General features: G+C 43.8%; 1 protein-coding gene across 2 annotated transcripts in view; it reads left to right on the top strand.

Moving 5' to 3' along the window:
* The window catches only part of BORCS5 (BLOC-1 related complex subunit 5), a 97139-nt gene extending 78942 nt beyond the window's left edge, over positions 1-18197 (top strand). For both annotated transcript variants that reach the window (XM_065941133.1, XM_065941124.1), the window contains exon 4: positions 15750-18197. In XM_065941133.1, the coding sequence (XP_065797205.1) occupies positions 15750-15980 (231 nt within the window). In that variant the 3' untranslated portion in view covers positions 15981-18197. The remainder of the gene's footprint in view (positions 1-15749) is intronic.
* The last annotated feature ends 486 nt before the right edge of the window (positions 18198-18683 follow it).

Here is an 18683-nt window from a genome sequence, read left to right as displayed (position 1 = left end):
TGGACCAGGGGTGCAGGGGAGAGCGAGATGGTTTCAGAATGATTCAAGTTCATTATGTTTATTATGCCACCGCTGATCTGATGGGAGGTGGAGCTCAGGCAGTAATGTGAGTGATGGGGAGCGGCTGTTAACACATATGAAGCTTTGCTGGCGCGCCAGCCTGCCCACTGCTCATCTCCTCCTGTGAGGCCCTGTCCCTAACAGGCCATGGACCAATACCGTTCTGGGGCCCGGGGGTTGGGGACCCCTGTTCTATGATGTTTATGGGCCCTGAACTAGTATCTTTTGTAGAGTCCAGGGAGAGTCTGGGGGGGTGGGGGGTGGGGGGTGGGGAGGGAGAAGTGGAATTTCTGCCCTTGAGCTTTGATTTTGACTCTGATGTGTTTCTCTTCCTTTTTGGCTGCCTTTCAGTGTCGCTCTCTAGCCCATTTCCAGGGCAGGGCATCGGGGTGGGGGGTGATCCGCCTGACATTGATGTATTGAGCTTTGAGACTCACTCAAAGGTTTTGAGATTTCTTCCCTCCCATCCTGCCTCCAAGGGTAAGAAGGCACAAGGGAAGTTGGACAAGTCAAAATCATTACTGGGGCAAAGTGATGCAATTATTCCTGAGATCCTGGTGTCTTTTCATTTTCTTAAAGACCCAAATAGAATGGGTCCTTTTGCTGAGACATTTAGATACATTGTTTGAACAAAGGAAGCAGGGTCACTGTGAAATGTCCATTATGTGGTAATCGATGCCATTCAGCCTGTGGTGTAATTAATGAAAACACTGGCGACAGTCTGCCCATTGTTTGTCCCTTGCGCAACAGGAAATGGCCGACTACTCTGGAGCAGGAGGAGGCTTATGTAATTCCAGAAGGACCCAGAAACTGCGCACCACTGTGAGTGATACCCTCCTAGCTGCAGGTCGAGGCCACCTGACCAGGTTCCTGTTCCTAACGGACGTGGAGACACTTGACTGACTGGACCCTGTCATTTGATTTTAACATCAATTCACGATAGGCTTTTATTTTCCTTTTGGCCAGAAATAGTGTCTTGAGAAACTTTTTTTATATATGTATTTCTTTATGATTGAAGTATAGACCAAGCACGCGCATTATCATAGTTGGTTTGCGGTCTTTTGTTAATCTCTGCTCTGCAGCAGAGTGATTCAGTTCTACACATATACTCTTTTTCCGTATTCTTTTCCATCATGGTTTGTGCCAGGATATTAAATAGAGCCCCCCAGTGCTATACAGTAGCACCATGTTGCTTATCCATCCTGTATGTACTAGTTTGCATATGCGAACCCCAAACTCCCAGTCCATCCCTCCTCTTCCCCTCCTGGCCACCGAAGTCTGTCCTCTGTGTCTGTGAGTCTGGAAAACTTCTGTTTTAGGTCACGGTTGTGACACACGCTGACAGTCCGTTTGACCAGGTAGAGCTCGCTGTTGGAAAGCTGGTGGTAGTGTAGTGGGCCGGCCCTTCGATCAGACCTGGAGCCCAGCCCTGGCGCCGGCAGTCCCTGCCGTGTGGACTGACCCTCTCCAGGGTGGTCTCCTTCTGTAAAGTGAGGAGGGGTGGGATGAAATGATCTCGGAGGCCGCTGCTGTGCTAAACCGCCATGTTCTGAGCCCCCTCGGTGAGTGAAGTCAAGGATTGTGAAATGCTTGTATAAGTGAAATGTCAGAGTACAAAATGTACAAACAGACTTTGCCAGAGAAAATGTCACTCAAGTTTATCTGCTAATAAATAGTGTATTCCCCTTGGTCTCCTCTTGGTTTTTGTTTTGTAAATGTTCGTGTTATGTCTGGCAGCTTGTTCTCCTTGTTATTAAAAAAAAGAAATGGTGGTGCTTAAATTAGAAACAAAAGTGTCCTTTCACTCTACTGGAAAACTGTGAAAATTGCCATATTAATGCATCTGTCAAGGATATCAAAAAGGTCCCGAACACATGGCCCAACATGGTATATATTTCACTGAAGTAAATCGATATTTGAATTAATGGGCTCTGAAGAAAAGATAGGGGGAGATTAGACTAGAAAGCATAGGTTTGAATTCTGACTTCACTGCTAGTATGAGCTGTCTGACCCTGGACACATTTTATGATCTCTGACCCCTGATTCTGCAGCTCTAGTAGAAGAGTATTTTCCCTATAGGCCCCTTGTGAGAAATAAAGATAATGTATCTGTGGTACATAGTACAGTGCCTGACATTTAATTGATACTCACCCAGGTGGCGCTAGTGGTAAAGAACCCACCTGCCACTTCAGGAGACTTAAGAGATGTGAGTTAAATCCCTGTGTCTGGAAGATCCCCTGGAGGAGGGCATGGCAGCCCACTCCAGTATTCTTGCCTGGAGAATCCCCATGGACAGAGGAGCCTCGGGGGCTACAGACCATGGGGTCGCAAAGAGTCGGACATGACTGAAGAGACGGAGCATGCATGCACAGTGGATAGTAGTGGTGACTGTTAAACATTATTTTATTTTAGAAAATGCTTTTATTTATTTGGCGGCATCAGGTCTTAGTTGCATCATGTGGGATCTTTCCTCGCGGTGCGTGGATTCTCTAGTTGTGGTGCTCAGACTCCACAGTTGCGGTGTGTGGGCTTAGCTGCTCTGCAGCGTGTGGAACCTTAGTTCCCCAACCAGGGATTGAACCCATGTTCCCTTGACTGCAGGGTGGTTGCTGCAACACTGGACCACCAGGAAGTCCCTGTTCTTACATGATCTTATTACATTCATTAAAATCTCTAGGGAATTACTAAATTATATATTGTGTTCTGCCTTCCTAGTTATCCTAATATGATGTATAAGATTACTCATAGAAACAGTCCAGCTAGCATGGATTTCAGTTTCTATTTTCGGTAGACCTTGTAGGCTGAGATTTCCCAGGGAAGGATTTCCCTGCTTGTCTGACTTACAGATCAAAGGTGTGATATGAGAATAAGTGGCAAGAGTTTACTCTTATAAGCCGTCACCATAAATGATTGCTTTTGGAAACAGTCACTTCACAACATCCAGTGTGTAGTAATTGATGTCATCGAGCCTATGGTGTAATTGATGAAAACACCTGTCTGTCATCTGTCCATTGTGCAACAGAGCGGCACCCTGGAGAAGATTCCTACAGAGATCTCCTGGTCCTCTTCGGGGATGGTCGTCTGGAGAAGGGGCAGAAAGCCAGAAACCACAGAGTTGACTCGGAAGAGTTTTTGTTGCAATTTAGGAAACCCTCATCCTTATGATCGGTCTGAATCCCCATGAGAATGGATGGATGATGGTGGGCTACAACGGGCCAAACTTTGGTTGACGGCAAGGGGCAGTCCACTGTCTGAAGCGGAGACAGCTGATCATATGGGTCACAGGCAAAATCAGGAGGTAGCAGATGTGTTAAAGCTCGAGCAATGAAGCCACAGCGTCAGGTTCTTAGAGCTGAAGAAAGACCTCCGGAAGATGCTTCCAGTCAGAGTGACGTTAGGAAGGTGGCCATTACGGGGTCAGTGCAGGAACAAGTCAGGAATGCGACTTCCCTGGTGGCTCGGTGGTTAGAGACTCGGCACTGACACTTTGGGGGATGTGGGTCCCACCCCTAGTTGCGGAACTGACATCCTGCATGCCATGCGGCACGGCTAAAAAATAAACAAAAAAATTTTAAAAAAGAAGAAATCCTAAAGGAAATCATTCCTGGGTGTTCTTTGAAAGGACTGATGTTGAAGCAGAAACTCCAATACTTTGGCCACCTGATGTGAAGAACTGACTCATTGAAAAGTCCCTGATGCTGGGAAAGATTGAAGGCGGGAGGAGAAGGGAACAACAGAGGATGAGATGGTTGGATGATGTCCCTGACCCAATGGACATGAGTTTGAGCAATCTCCAGGAGTTGGTAATGGACAGGGAAGCCTGGCATGCTGCAGTTCATGGGGTCTCAGAGTCAGACACAACTGAGCGACTGAACTGAACTGAAGGAAGGTTCCAGGCAATGATTAAGAACTTGAGTTTTAGGTACCTCTCGTTGTTTTATAGGATACATTTCAGTGGTTTTTGGTGCATTCACAAACTTGTGCAGCCAGTATCGCTATCTAATTCCAGAATATTTCATCACCCCCCAAAATAAGCACTGTATAAATTAGCCGTCACTCCTCATGCCCCATTCTCCCACCCCTGGCAACCACTAATCTCCTGTCTCTGTGAATTGCCTGTTCTGGGCATTTCACATACTTGGAATCATAAGATGTGGCCTGTTGTGTCTGGCTTTTTCACTTAGCATAGTGTTTTCAGAGTTCATCCATGGTGTGGCTTTTATCAGTATCGCTTCCCTTTTTATGGTGAGCACTGTTCTGTTGTATGAATATGTCACAATTTGGTTTATCCATTTCCCAGTTGATTGGCATTTGCGTTGTTACTGCGCTGTGACTATTATAAAATTGTTAGGTAGTTAGAATAGGGAAAAGGAGTCCAGAATGGTGGTGGCTAAAAGACCTGGAAGGGAAAAGCGGGCGAAAATAGAACAAAGGAAGGTCCGAGGAGCGGAGTGAGAACCTCAGGTAAAACAAACAGCACTCCTGGCTGGCCCAGTTTACATAGGACAGGCCCAGGGAGAGAGAAGCATATAAAAAGAGGAGCCAAAGCTAGCTCCCTCTCTATCTCCCGCGCGCTGGGATGCTCTTCTCTTCACGTCTTTGGGTCTACATGCCCTCGCGCCTTAAAGATGGATTTTCCTGCCATTATCTAAATAAAATAGAGCTGTAACACTGATTTATCTAAGAGCTATAACACGGTCCGTTCGACACCTGAGAGGTATAACATGGTGTGTCCAAGACCCGAGACCTGTGACGCCGAGGGGGGCTTTAATGTCCGTCACTCCAAATCTTTGTTGTGACGAGACAAAAACCGAGGAGCATATGCTCGCCTGACAAAATAATGTTGTCATGAACGTGTGCTTACAGGTTTTTCTGTGAATAGCCATTTCAATTCTCTTGAGTATATATATCGAAGAGTAAGAGTGCTGGGTCATGTGGTATTTAATGGTCACCCTGTATTTAATTCTTGGAGAAACTTAAAGTGTGCCGTACCATTCCCACCAGCTGTATATAAGGATTCCAGTTTCTCCGCTTCCTCACCAGCACTTACTGCCTAGCTTTTTATTTCAGCCATCCTAGTGAGTGTCAAGTTGTAGCTGTTTGTGGTTTTAATTTTCATTTTCCTAATAACTGAAGATGTTGAGCGCCTTTCTGTGTGCCCACTGGACAGAATTTCAAGCTGTATTTGCAACCCCAGATTTTGCCCTTGGGACAGTACTAATTTACTTAGTTATGTCAACTGCTTTCTAATCACAATTGGTAGTTCTGAGATTCAGAATGGGAGAAAGAGTGAAGCTTTTTATAAAGCATTGAAGCAGTTTCTTTTGAATGTGATCATATAATTGGGGAATTTCTTAGTTTTATGTTAGTACTTATGAAAAACAGATCTCCAAGCAGATTTGGCCGTCCGATGGTATTTCTTATAATAATATAACTTTACATTTTTATAGCTCTGGTCTCTTTTTAGGTCATTTTCAATATATCGTCTCATTTGTAATCTTCATAACAGTACTGTAAAATAATAGGTGAATGGATGGACGGGTATTACCATTCCCATTTTTAAAAAGGAGAAACTCAGGCTCATACAAATAGTAGGGTTTAAATTCAAGTCTTCTGATTTCTGTCTTTCTATGGCAGTGAATTATTAGCCAAGTCAAGGATTGGGGGTTGAGCCTGCATTGCTAAAAATCAGTGATATGCCCATCTCCAAAAAGACATTAAAGGCTTGGCCACATCCCTATAGATTATTATAGACCTGAGAATTCATTATTTGGATATATGTAAACTAGAATGAATTCTCAGTTTTCCATTTAACCCCTCTAGCTAGAAAAAAATTAAAAGAGCAGAGTTGTGTACCCCTGTGTATTCATTATACTTGGGGGCGCTGAAGGATATCTATACAAAGGAACAAAGCTGGGGCTGGATTTGAAATGTGAGGAAAGGCCAGAAAGCCCTTGGTTTGTTGGCCTCAGCCCACCGTGGCCTCCAGCTCCCAACCCCCATATTCCTAAATTGACCAGCTTGGGAAACCAGAATTTAAAGGCAGAATGAATGCAGACAACGTGAACTTAGTTGAGATCAAATAAAAATTGACCTTGAAGCTTAAGTTAACTGAGACATCACATTAAAAGCTGAACATTACTTTTAAAGGATGGAAAAAATGAGTGACTTTTTAAAATAGAGTCTCAAGCTCTTGAGCAATCTTTTTTAAAAAAATATTTATTAAGGCTGCATTGGGTCTTAGTTGCACCATGTGCGATCTTGTGCTGGGGGCGCACAGACTCGCTAGTTGCCGTGTGTGGGCTTGCTTGCTCCGAGGCATGTGGGATCTTAGTTCCCCGACCAGGGATCAAGCCTGTGGCCCCTGCATTGCAAGGCAGATTCCTAACCACAGGACCACCAGGTGAGTTCCAAGTCCTTAAGCCATCTTTTTTTTTTTTTTAACAGTTTTTTAAAAAGACAAATAACTTAAGAAGAGGAGGAAAAGCAATAATCTGTTGATTGTATAGAGTTGAATTCTGTAAACTGTGAAACACAGTTTGTCTACTCATTTTCTTATGATCTGTGAAAAAGTTAAATTTGCTTTTCACCATCTTGAACCTATCTACAACTTAGGGTTTTAGAATTTAAAAGATGTACACTCTTCTTTCTGAAGCTCTTACTGTTGTCATGCATCTTTTTTCTAACTTAGAGCTATTTACTCTTGAGGTATGTATCACTACTTTGACAAGGTTACCTTTACTTTGAAAGGGAAGTTCCATAAAGCATATAGACATCCTCCATAGGATGACCTACCTTTCCCAAACCAGCATCAAAGCTTATTCTATCAGGAAATTTTAAAAAATAATTTTTGAAGCAGTGTACTCTTGCTAGAGAGGATATCGTTTATTGAAGCTCTTCTGCTTGCTTTCAAAATATCTTTTGAAAAATGTATATATACATGCAAGTGTATGTTTGTATTTTTATTTTACCATGTTAGTAGCACCAAACAGTGGTAATAGTAACTCATTCTCATGGCTGAACATATAAATCAAAAACATATGGAAGGACTTGTAGGTAAATAATGATTTCAGTTATTACGTAGCGTGAAATGTTTCTGTAAGGGAACTTGGGGGTAAGTAATGTGACTGTGTTGTAAGATTTTCAGCAGCAGAAGTTCAGAACAAAAATAAAACTTACCAGCAAAACACACAATGGTAGATTGTCCTCTGAGTGATTGTGTAAACCTTGAAGATAGTGTAATAGTGATGAGCCGTAAAAATTGCTCACCCGCCTTTAAAATTCCTTTTTTAACTGTTTTTATTTCTTTATGTATTTGGCTGTGCTGGGTCTTAGTTGCAGCATGAGAACTCTTAGTTGCAACATGTGGGATCAGTTCCCTGATGAGGGATCAAACTCAGGCCTCCTGAGTCTTAGCCACTGCACCACCAGGGCCTTTATAAAACAAGATACATGTGCCTATGTGGATATCTTCAAAGGTCATAATTTTTTCTGCCCATATTTACTTCATCTTGCTTTTCCATTTTTCATGTAAAAGAGGTTTCTAGACATAGTTTCTCTTTCAGTTCACATGTATTTGGTAATGTGTTTATCTGGGGCTCTTCTTTGTGTTTTGTGCCTGTTATCTCATTATTCCTCACTTTAATCACATGAGGTAAGTCCTACCATTATGCCTAGTTTAAGGGTGAAGAAACTGAAGCTCAAAGAGGTTAAGTAATTGGTTCAAGGTCACAAAGATGATCAATCATATGCACAACTGAGATTTTGACCCAGTTTTGTCTGATAGCACTGTCTTCAGCTGTAAGCTATATACACGGCCGTAAAGCTAGAATGGTGACATGCTCACAGTAATCCTTTGTTTATTTTGTTGCTTCTACTGAAGCCCCTGCCCCACTTCTGAGACAAGCCCACCGCTCTGAGAGCAACTCGTGAGTCATTCAGCTCCAGCTCAGAAATGCCTCAGATGTTTGAGCAGGTCATTTTGCAGGGTCTGGATGGTCAGTTCACACCTTAGGTGAAAGCTCTGGCAAAACCTTAGGAGGTAAGCTATTGAGGGTTTAAGCCAGTGGATCTGAAAACCACTGAGTGCTTTTCTGCCACCTCAGAAGGACGGGAGCATCTGTGATACGGGTCCCTCCCCGGTGAAGTGCTCAGCCCCATGGGCGCAGGTGTCATGAATAGCCCCTTCTCATCTGGGAGCAGTAGCTATCTAGAGACTGGGATGGCATCCAGGGTCATCTTGATCATGGACGAAAAGCCTCCAGTGTCCTCACAGTGATACGGCCGTTGACCATGATGTCTTCCTTTCCATACCATGTTGGGGCATCCCCCTGGGAGTTCTGTGGAAAATGCTGTCTGGTTAATATCCAGCTACTCTTTTTCCTGATCTGTAGTCCAGCTTACTTAGCAGTGCCCATGGGTTCAATCTTCAGGCAAGTTTTACTTTTTTACCCAAGAGATCCAGATTTGACTTCAATTTCACCTCCAGCAGGACTTTTCCCTGGGTTCCCAGACCATTTCCAGTGGCTTCCCTCCTTTCCTTCATAATAAATTCAGTTGACATTCAGCTGATGAGTTGGAGGCTCACTTTCCTGTAGTGGATCTTGATCCTCCTTTTCAGGGCTTCCCTGATGGCTCAGTGGGTAAAGGATCTGCCTGCAATGTAGGAGACACAGGAGATGTGGGTTTGATCTCTGGGTTGGGAAAATCCCCTGGAGAAGGAAATGGCCACCCACTCCAGTATTCTTGCTTGAACAATCCCATGGACAGAGGAGCCTGGCAGGCTACAGTCCAAAGGGTCTCAAAGAATCGGATACAACTAGGTGATTAAGCCTGCGTACATAAAGATCTTTTTTTTAACCATGAGATTTATTTATTTATTTATTTTTTCCTATCTGTTTATTTTTTTTTAATTTTTTTTATTAGTTGGAGGCTAATTACTTCACAACATTTCAGTGGGTTTTGTCATACATTGATATGAATCAGCCATAGAGTTACACGTATTCCCCATCCCGATCCCCCCTCCCACCTCCCTCTCCACCCGATTCCTCTGGGTGCATAAAGATCTTAAAAACAGATTTTCTTTAGAAATTCAATGAATGTTTTAATGAGACGGAGGACTAGGTCAGTTCTCCTGGGGGAAAAAAAACAAACTTGAATTTTTTTCCTAACATTGAGTTGTAAGAGGTCTTATATATTCTGAATATATGTGTGTGTATATATATACATATATATATATATATATATATATATATAAAAAATACCTTAGTCTCTGTCTTGTCTTATCATTTTCTTAATGGTTATCTTCAAAGAGAAGTTTTAAATTTTGATGATCAATTTAACCATTTTTTTGTTTTATGGTTAATGTTTTACGAATCTGAGAAATCTTTGCTTTCTACAGGGTAGCAAAGGTTTTTCTCCTGTGTTTTCTTCTAAAAGTTTTATAGTTTTAGATTCTGTGTTTAGGTCTGTGATTTGTTTCATGCTAATCTTTGTGAAGGGAGTGAGATGTGGCGGTTCAGGGTTGTTGTTTTTTCTGTATAGATATTTAGTTGTTCTGCAAGTTGTTGAAAAATTTTCATTACTATATTACCTTGGAAATTTTGGTTTAAAAAAAGTCAGTTGACCATTTATGTGTAGATCTATGTCTATATTCTGTTCAGTTACACTGGTCTATATACGTCTGTCTCTATGCCACTACCACACTATTCTGATGACTATAGGTTTATATTAGGTCTTGAAACAAGTACTGCAAGTCTTTCAAACTTTGTTCTTTTGTGCTTTTTTTTTCTGGCCACACCTTGCACAGCTTGTGGAATCTCAGTCCCCCAACCAGGGATAGAATCTGAGCCACTGCAGTGAAAGCCTAGAATCCTAACCACAGTACATCAGGGAGCTTCCCAAACTTGGTTCTTTTTCATAGTTCTTTTGACCATTCTATTTAGTGACAATCAGCCAATCAAATCCTTACCCCCCCCGCCCCACCAAAAGCCATCTAGAATTTTGATTTAGATTGCAAATGAATCTATAAATCAATTTGGTAAAAGTTGACATCTTGATATTTAATCTTCCATGAACATTGTATATACCTCTCCAGTTTTTGAGATCTCCTTTAATTTTTCCCAGCAGGGTTTTGTAATATCAGTGTTCAGGTCTTATACATATTTTTTTTTTACATTTTCTCTAGGTTGATGTTCATGCAGTTGTTAAGTTTTATGTATTTTTTTTTTCATTCCATTGTTGGGTTGTTCACTGCAAATACATAGAAATGCAATTGATTTTTGTATATTGACTGTGTATCTTGCAACCCTGCTAAATTCACTTGTTGGTTTTATCAGGTTTTGGGTCTAAGTTTCCATAGGATTTTCTAGGCACACTATCATGTCATCTGTAGATTAAGACCATTTTATTTATTCCTTTCCAGTTCCTGTGCCTTTTATTTCCTTTGGTTGTCTTATTGCACTGGCTAGGATCTCTAGTACAATGTTGAAGAGAAGTGGTGAGAGTGGGCAGGAATCCTTGCCTTATACCTGCTCTTAGGGAGAAAAGTGTTGTCTACCACTAACTATGATGTTAAGTATTGGTTTTTCATAGACACCTTTATCAGATTGAGGGAGTTTCCTTCTGTCCCTAATTTGCTGAAATGTTTTATAATTGAATTTGTCAAGTGCCTTTTCTACATTGTTTTGAAATGATGGTGATTTTTAATCTTTATTATATCAAAATGACAAACTTTCATTTTCAGATGCTGGGAAAGCTTACATCCTTTAGATAAACCCCACTTGGTAATGATATACTGTCCTTTTTGCATATTGCTGCTTTGATTCGCTAATATTTTGGACCCATTGCTGGGCAGTGGGCCAGCCAGATGGGCAAATCCACATCAGGTATTTGGAACGAGTCTGAGCCCCTTCTACAGATGTCTCATGCCTTAGTAAAGCTTGTACTTGTACAAATAATCTTATCTCCTCTTTCACCTGCCCTTTGAAATATACTGCCACCAGTGACAATGTGTGAATATGTGGGGCAAGGTTTAAAGTATGAATTTAAGAGTAAACAGCAAGTTCGTAAGGGTAGGGACTTTTTCACATTCATCCTATCAGTGTAAGATTAAATCCCCCAGGTTTACCAAAACCTGAAATTACAGTGGCTCATACAGAATGGAAATTTGTTGTTCTCTCCCACTCCTGGTACAAGTTGCATGGGCAAAAGCCCTCATAGGCCCAGACTTCATCTTGTTCACCACTGTGCCAACCCAAGGATTGTGACCTTCATTATTCTTGTGACCCATGAGGACTGCATCTGCCTTTTAGCATCAGCAGAGGGAGGGAAGGGATGAAGGAGAAGAGGAGAACAGGCCTGCTAACTTTTAAGGAAGACGCCTGGAAGCTCCATAAGAGACTTCCTCCTGTACGTGCCGTTGATTGGTCCTTAGTCACGTGGTCACAGCAAGGCCAGGATTTTGAGGCAAGAGTCATGGGAACTAGTCATTCTCTATTGGAAAAATCTAGTAGTTTTTTTTCTTGAACTTAAATGGTTTTGCTTAAAGTTCCTGAAACAGGGTTATTTGCAACATTTCTCCTTCTGGACCTGAGTTTCCTAGAATAGTAAAGTCATGTTAACAGAGTGGAAGAGAAAAGTCATGTTAATTCACACAGTCTGCCGTGTGGGTGTAAACAGTTCATTGTCAATATCCGTATCGCTAGGACCCCACATGATGCATGGCAGTAAATGTCTGCTGTCTCTGTATATTCTATTTACGGTTCCTTGTTGGAATCCCGGTGCCAGAATAAAAATGGGAAAGGTAAACATGTTCCAGTTTGTCCAAATGGTAAGATTCAGGGCTGGGTCACTTTGCCGTGCACCTGACTATCACAACTATAACAACATTGTCGATCAGCTCTACTCCAATACAGAATAAAAAAGTTTTAAAAAAATGGTAAAAGGTTCCAAACTGTATTAGATACTGACAGTGCCTAAAGTTGTGTCAGATACGCAGGAGTAAGTCTGTGCCTGGGGCTCATGGGTACATACTACAGTAGGGATTAGGGCTCAGTGGTCAGGAGCAGTGGTAAGAGAATGAAGGGCAGGCTCTCTTAGAGGTTAGGGTGTTTTGTGTTTGTCTTTATCACACCATGCTCGCGGGCTTTGCAGAAACAGGTGTTGAGCGCCTGCCAGCACTTTGCCTGATGCCGGGGCTAGGAAGGACCGTGCTTCTGGGAGCCACAAGAAGGAAGGACTGAGGGAGCATCTGAACTTTGAGACAGAAACTTGAGTCTTGGTGTGATTGTTTCCTCCCTGGTCAGGGAACAGCAGCAGGCAGAGAGGGAGTGGATGTGGGTCCATGCAGAGGAAGGGTACGGGCATCTGACACTCTGGTGGTGTCTTCTCCCTGCTCTTATCCAGGTGATCGGTTCCAGAGAGCCCCATCAGGGAAGGAAAAGAGATCCTAGAAGGGGAGCCCAGAACCCCAAGTTTGTTTGACTGGAGGGAGGGTGCATGAAACAGTCCTCTATTTACCTCTTGTGGTGCCGACTTGACTTGGTTGACATTTGTGGTTCTGGAATAGAGTGCCACTCCCTCCAGGCAGCTCATGTAGATTGACTGTGCTCCACAGAAGGATGGAGGACCAAGCGAGTTTTAAAACTCCTCGGTGCCGGGCCGAGTCCTGAGCTGGGGTGGTGGTGGTGTTCAGACCCTAAGTCATGTCCGAAGCCTTGTGACCCCATGGACTGCAGCCCGCCAGGTTCCCCTGTCCGCCATTATCTCCCATGCATGCGTGTGTGTCTGCTAAGTTGCTTCAGTCATGTCTGACTCCCTGCAACCCTGTGGACTTGTAGCCCTCCAGGGGATCTTCCCGACCCAGGGATCAAACCCATGTTTCTTATGTTTTCTGCATTAGCAGGCAGGTTCTTTACCACTACGCCACCTGGGAAGCCACCACCATCTCCCAGAGTGTTCAAATTCATATCCATTGAGTCGGTGATGCTATCTAATTATCTCATCCTCTGCCACCCCCTTCTCCTTTTCCCTTCAATCTTTCCCAGCATCAGGGTCCTTTCCAATGTGTCAACTCTTCACAGCAGTTGGCCAAAGTATTGGAACTGGTGTGTTAGCACACCTCATCTCATTTTGTCCTCCCAACAACCCTACAAATCTGCCATTAGTCCCTGGATTTTTGCAGATGAGAAACCTGAGACAGGAAGGATGAGTATTAGCAACTCAAGTGGCAGTTGTTGTTCAGTCGCTCAGTCATGTCTCACTCTTTGCTACCCCATGGACTGCAGCACACCAGACTTTTCTGTCCTTCACCATCTCCCGGAGCTTGTCCATTGAGTCAGTGATGCCATCCAACCATCTTGCCCTCTGTTGTCCCCTTCTCCTCATGCTTTCAGTCTTTCGCAGCATCAGGGTCTTTTCTAATGAGTCAGCTCTTTGCATCAGGTAGCCAAAATATTGGAGTTTCAGCTTCAGCATCAGTCCTTCCAATGAACACCTAGGACTGATCTGCTTTAGGATGGACTGGTTGGATCTCCTTGCAGTCCAAGGGCCTCTCAAGAGTCTTTTCCAACACCACAGTTCAAAAGCATCAATTCTGAGGTGCTCAGCCTTCTTTATGGTCCAACTCTCACATCCATACATGACTACTGGAAAAACCATAGCTTTGACTAGAGGACCTTTATCAGCAAACTGATGTCTTTTTTAAAACGCTGTTTAGGTTTGTCATAGCTTTTCTTTCAAGGAGCAAGCATCTTTTAATTTCATAGCTGCCGTCACCATCTGCAGTGATTTTGGAGCCCAAGAAAATAAAATCTGTCACATTTCCCTTATTTTCCCATCTATTTGCCATAAAGTGATGGGACCGGATGCCATGATCTTTGTTTTTTGAATGTTGAGTTTTAAGCCAACTTTTTAGCTGTCCTCTTTCACCCTCATTAAGAGGCTCTTTACTTCCTCTTCACTTTCTGCCATAAGGGTGGTATTATCTGCATATCTGAGGTTATTGGTATTTCTCCTGGCAATCTTGACTCTAGCTTGTGCTTCCTCCAGCCCAGCATTTCTCATGATGTACTCTGCATAAAAGTTAAATAAGCAGGGTGACAATATACAGCCTTGACATACTCCTTTCCCAATTTTGAACCAGTCCATTGTTCCATGTGTGGTTCTGACTGTTGCTTCTTGACCTGCATACAGGTTTCACAGGAAGCAGGTAAGGTGGTCTGGTATTCCCATCTTTTGAAGAATTTTTCACAGTTTATTGTGATCCACACAGTCAAAGGCTTTAGCATAGTCAATGAAGCAGATGTTTTTCTGGAATTCTCTTGCTTTTTCTATGATCCAGTGGATGTTGGCAATTTGATCTCTGCTTCCTCTCTCTTTTCTAAATCCAGCTTGTTGGTTCACATACTGTTGAAGCCTGGCTTGGAGAATTTTGAGCATTACTTTGCTAGCATGTGAAATGAGTGCATTTGTGCAGTAGTTTGAACATTGCCCTTCTTTGGGATGGAAGGAAAACTGATCTTTTCTTGTCTTCTGGCCACTGCTGAGTTTCCCATATTAGCTGGAATATTGAGTGCAGCACTTTTCACAGCATCATCTTTTAGGATTTGAAGTAGCTCAGCTGGAATTCCATCACCTTCACTAACTTGGTTCGTAGTGATGCTTCCTAAGGCCCACTTGACTTCACACTCCTAGATGTCTGGCTCTAGGTGAGTGAGAACACCATCGTGGTTATCTGGGTCATTAAGATCTTTTTTGTATAGTTCTTCTGCATATTCTTGCCACCTCTTCTTAATATCTTCTGCTTCTCTTAGGTCCATACCGTTTGTGTCCTTTTTGTGCCCATCTGTGCATGAAATGTTCCCTTGGTGTATCTAATTTTCTTGAAGAGATCTCTATAGTCTTTCCCATTCTATTGTTTTCCTCTGTTCACTTAGGAAGGTTTTCTTACTTCTTGCTTTTCTTTGGAACTCTGCATTCAGATGGATATATCTTTTCTCCTTTGCCTTTCACTTCTCTTCTCAACTATTTGTAAGGCCTCCTCAGACAACCATTTTGCCTTTTTGCATTTCTTTTTCTTGGGGATGGTTTTGATCACCGCCTCCTGTACAGTGTCACGAACCTCTGTCCATAGTTCTTCAGGCACTCTGTCTATCAGATCTAATCCCTTGAATCTATTTCTCACTTCCAGTGTATAATCGTAAGGGATTTGGTTTAGGTCATCCCTGAGTGGCCTAGTGGTTTTCCCTACTTTCTTCAATTTAAGTCTGAATTTTGCAACAAGGAGTTCATGATCTGAGCCACAGTCAGCTTCAGGTCTTGTTTTTGCTGACTTATAGAGCTTCTCCATCTATACAAGGGCGAAGCCAGAGTGAAATCCCATCTGCCTGATTTCCCAGCCCAGGATTCTTTCTATAGAGAAAAAGAGCTAGAAACTCCCTGGGCCTCACCCAGGACTAAGTGGCTCACAAACTCAGAATGGGAGCTGGCGGCCTTCACCTCACTCCCCCTGCGGAGGGTTCCAGCCACATTCAGGAAGGTTTTCGTCCCCCATGCATCCACTTCTAGGAATGCTGATCCTCCCCCACGTGGCCCGTGCTCCGCACCTGTTGCTCATTGCGCCCCGCCCCATCCTCTCACCGACTTGTTTCCACCATACTGAACGTGTCTCACTTTTCTCGCCCCTGCAGATGGATCTGTCTGTAGAAACCCTCTTTAGCTTCATGCAGGAGCGCCAGAAAAGGTACGCCAAATATGCCGAGCAGATCCAAAAGGTCAACGAGATGTCAGCCATCCTGCGTCGCATCCAGATGGGCATAGACCAGACGGTACCGCTGCTGGAGCGGCTCAACAGCCTGCTGCCCGAGGCCGAGCGCCTGGAGCCCTTCAGCGTGAAGCCCGACCGCGAGCTCAGGCTGTAGCCATGTCCCCCAGCACCGCCAGGGCTCCCGGCGAGCTCAGGCTATAGCCAGGTCCCCCAGCACCGCAAGGGCTCGGGGCCTTTGGAACCAGAGACACAGGAGGTGACCTAGGTCAGGGGAGTGTGGTGCTCCTTGAAGGCAGGGGAGGCAGTCCGTTGCCCTGGAGACCTGTGATGCCCCAGCTCTCCCCGTGACGCACTTTCCCCTGCAAAGCCAACCAACCTGCCCTCCCTGGTCTCCGAAGTGGGAATATTTGGACTCTTAGGAATTCTGTACAGAACCCTGCCTTAGGAGTTATTATTTTTTTAATTTAGTTTGCTTTTTTTTTTAATTGACAGTGTATATTATCTAATCTAGCTTGCAGACTGAAACTATGAAGAGAAGGGGGAAGAGGATTTGAGGAAGCCCTGTGTCCTTGATGCCTTTGTGACGTTTTTCTCCATAGGCTGTCCAGGTTGTAAAGATAAAGAACTAACTTAATCCAGGTGTGCATGTCATATTTCCATTACAACCAGTCCCGATCTGGCCTGGCAGGGCGCTGGCATTGCTCCTCTGACAGCTTAGGGTGTCCCTGCCGTGTCGTCATTGGAAACTGAAGCCTCCCTTTCCACAGCCTGGTTGGGTCCGTCTCCCACTGATAATGGGTTTCCTTGATGCAGACATAGTTTAGGTTTCCTCTTGTTACATCAGCGTTGGCAGGACTCCAGCTTCTGAAGCAGGTTTTAGCCAGCATCGCTTTAGCAGTTTCAGAGACGCGTGGAGTGGAGGGGAAGAGCGCATACCCAGAGGCATCCACGGGGCCCACTGCCTGGGCCAGACACTGTGTCTGCATGCGAAAAGGGCTGTGTAGTCTCTGCCCTTCTTTTCTGAAGAGAAAAAACAACTCCAAGCGCTGCTGAATTTCTCTGGGAGTTTAGGAAGTGAAGCAATTTGAGGAACCACAGAAGTTCTTAGCACAGTACTTTGCACGTCATAAAGGTTCTAGTGGACGAGAAGACTGCAGAAGCCAAGAAATGGAATGCAGGACCGACCCAGGCCGGAAGACGGAGACCAGGAGCTGGGGATAGAGGGAGGTCACTGGGGCCCACGGGGCTCCGAGGTTTCTCCAGACCTCAGAGGGTGACTTTTTACGTGTCCAAACAGCCTTCGGTATACTTATAAGGTTAAAATTGATCCCACTTAATTTAGCATCTCTCAGGTAAACATCATCTTCTAATCAGATTTTGATTGAATTTGATCAAACTATCCTGTAAGGTTCTTAGAACCCAGAGTAAAATGTAGAGCATAAAACAACTGCATGATAGCTCAAGTATAAACATTCCAAGCTCAATGGAAAATATAATTTTCTAAAATTTAGACATGGTGTAAAAATCAACAGCATCTAGAATTCTCTAGGGACCAAGACATATCAAGATGGTTCACTCTCTCGGAGTCGGAAAGACAGGTTGGAACCCAGAGCCAAATGCAGAGGCCAAGATGGCGTATCGTCTGCCTTCCTCAGAGGGCACCCTTCTGGGAACCGCTTCTTTGCACCATGAGGAAAGTGGGTAGACACCCAGCCCAGGAAGGTGAAGTGGCCTGAGGGAGCCAGGGAGGGGTTGGAAGCTCTGCACTGGGAGTGGGGAGCTAGACTTTCAGAGGTCAGGGGTTTGGGGGCCATTCTGGTAAAAGAAGCTCTTCTTTTTTTTCCAAGTTGTATTCCCTCCTGGTTTTTTTTTAATTATTTATTTTAATTGGAGGGTAATTACTTCACAATATTGTGGTGGTTTTTGCCATACGTCAGTGTGAATCAGCCACAACTATACTTGTGGTCCCCCCGCCTCCTGAACCCCCTTCCCACCTCCCTCCTCACCCTGTCCCTCTAGGTTGTCCCAGAGCACCATCTCTGGGTGCCCTGAGAAGCTTGTCTTTATAAATGCCTTTGATGGTCGGGATTTCAGTGGGGCTTTGAACCATTTCTGGAGCAATTCATCAGAGTTCACATCAGGAAAGATGTTCTGTAATTTTAGAAACCTGTTGAGTAGCTAAGTTTACTCTAGGAAATGTCACGGATGGGAAGGCCACAATGTTCGTTAAATAATGCCCCCCCACCCACTGCCACATTGCAGTGTTCCTCTTGTGTATTAAATTTTCATGTAATTGAGAATCTGGTGTTGGACTTTATTTGAATCCATTGATCTTTGTCTTCATACTGTTTCATGCTGTTTTTCCTTTTTTTTCACACTTTTAATAAAATTTCATAATACATTTTAGTATCTGATGTGGCTACATAAACACCCCCTTTTTCCTAACTTCACTTTTTTTTTTTAACTTCAAACTGGCAGAAAAACTGAAAAAAATAATACAAGGTGTTCTCATCTTCCCTTCCGCTAGACTGACAGAACGTGGCATTTTTCAGCCCTCACCATCATTGTCTTTTGAGTTCCTGTGATATCAGAACCTGGTTCTGAACACCAAGTAGCTTGTAGCCTTCAAAGAAGGAAGGGCTGGTTGTCTACTGAGCTGTAAGAACAGCTCAGGGGTCAGGTCCCATTATCCTCACTGTAGTTAATACAATTTATAAATAAAAGCACATAACACAGTGGCACACGACTAAGCCTATGAGGACAGAGCTTTCCTCTGGTTTGTACGTGCAGAAAGGCAAGCTAGCACAACGTGTAAAACTTCTCTGCCAGCCAGCTCTCCATCCAGTTCTTTTCCTTC

Source organism: Muntiacus reevesi, chromosome 1, assembly GCF_963930625.1.
Source record: "Muntiacus reevesi chromosome 1, mMunRee1.1, whole genome shotgun sequence".
Lineage (NCBI taxonomy): Eukaryota > Metazoa > Chordata > Mammalia > Artiodactyla > Cervidae > Muntiacus > Muntiacus reevesi.
Note: the sequence above shows the minus strand (reverse complement) of the source record. Positions and strands in the feature narration are given on the sequence as shown.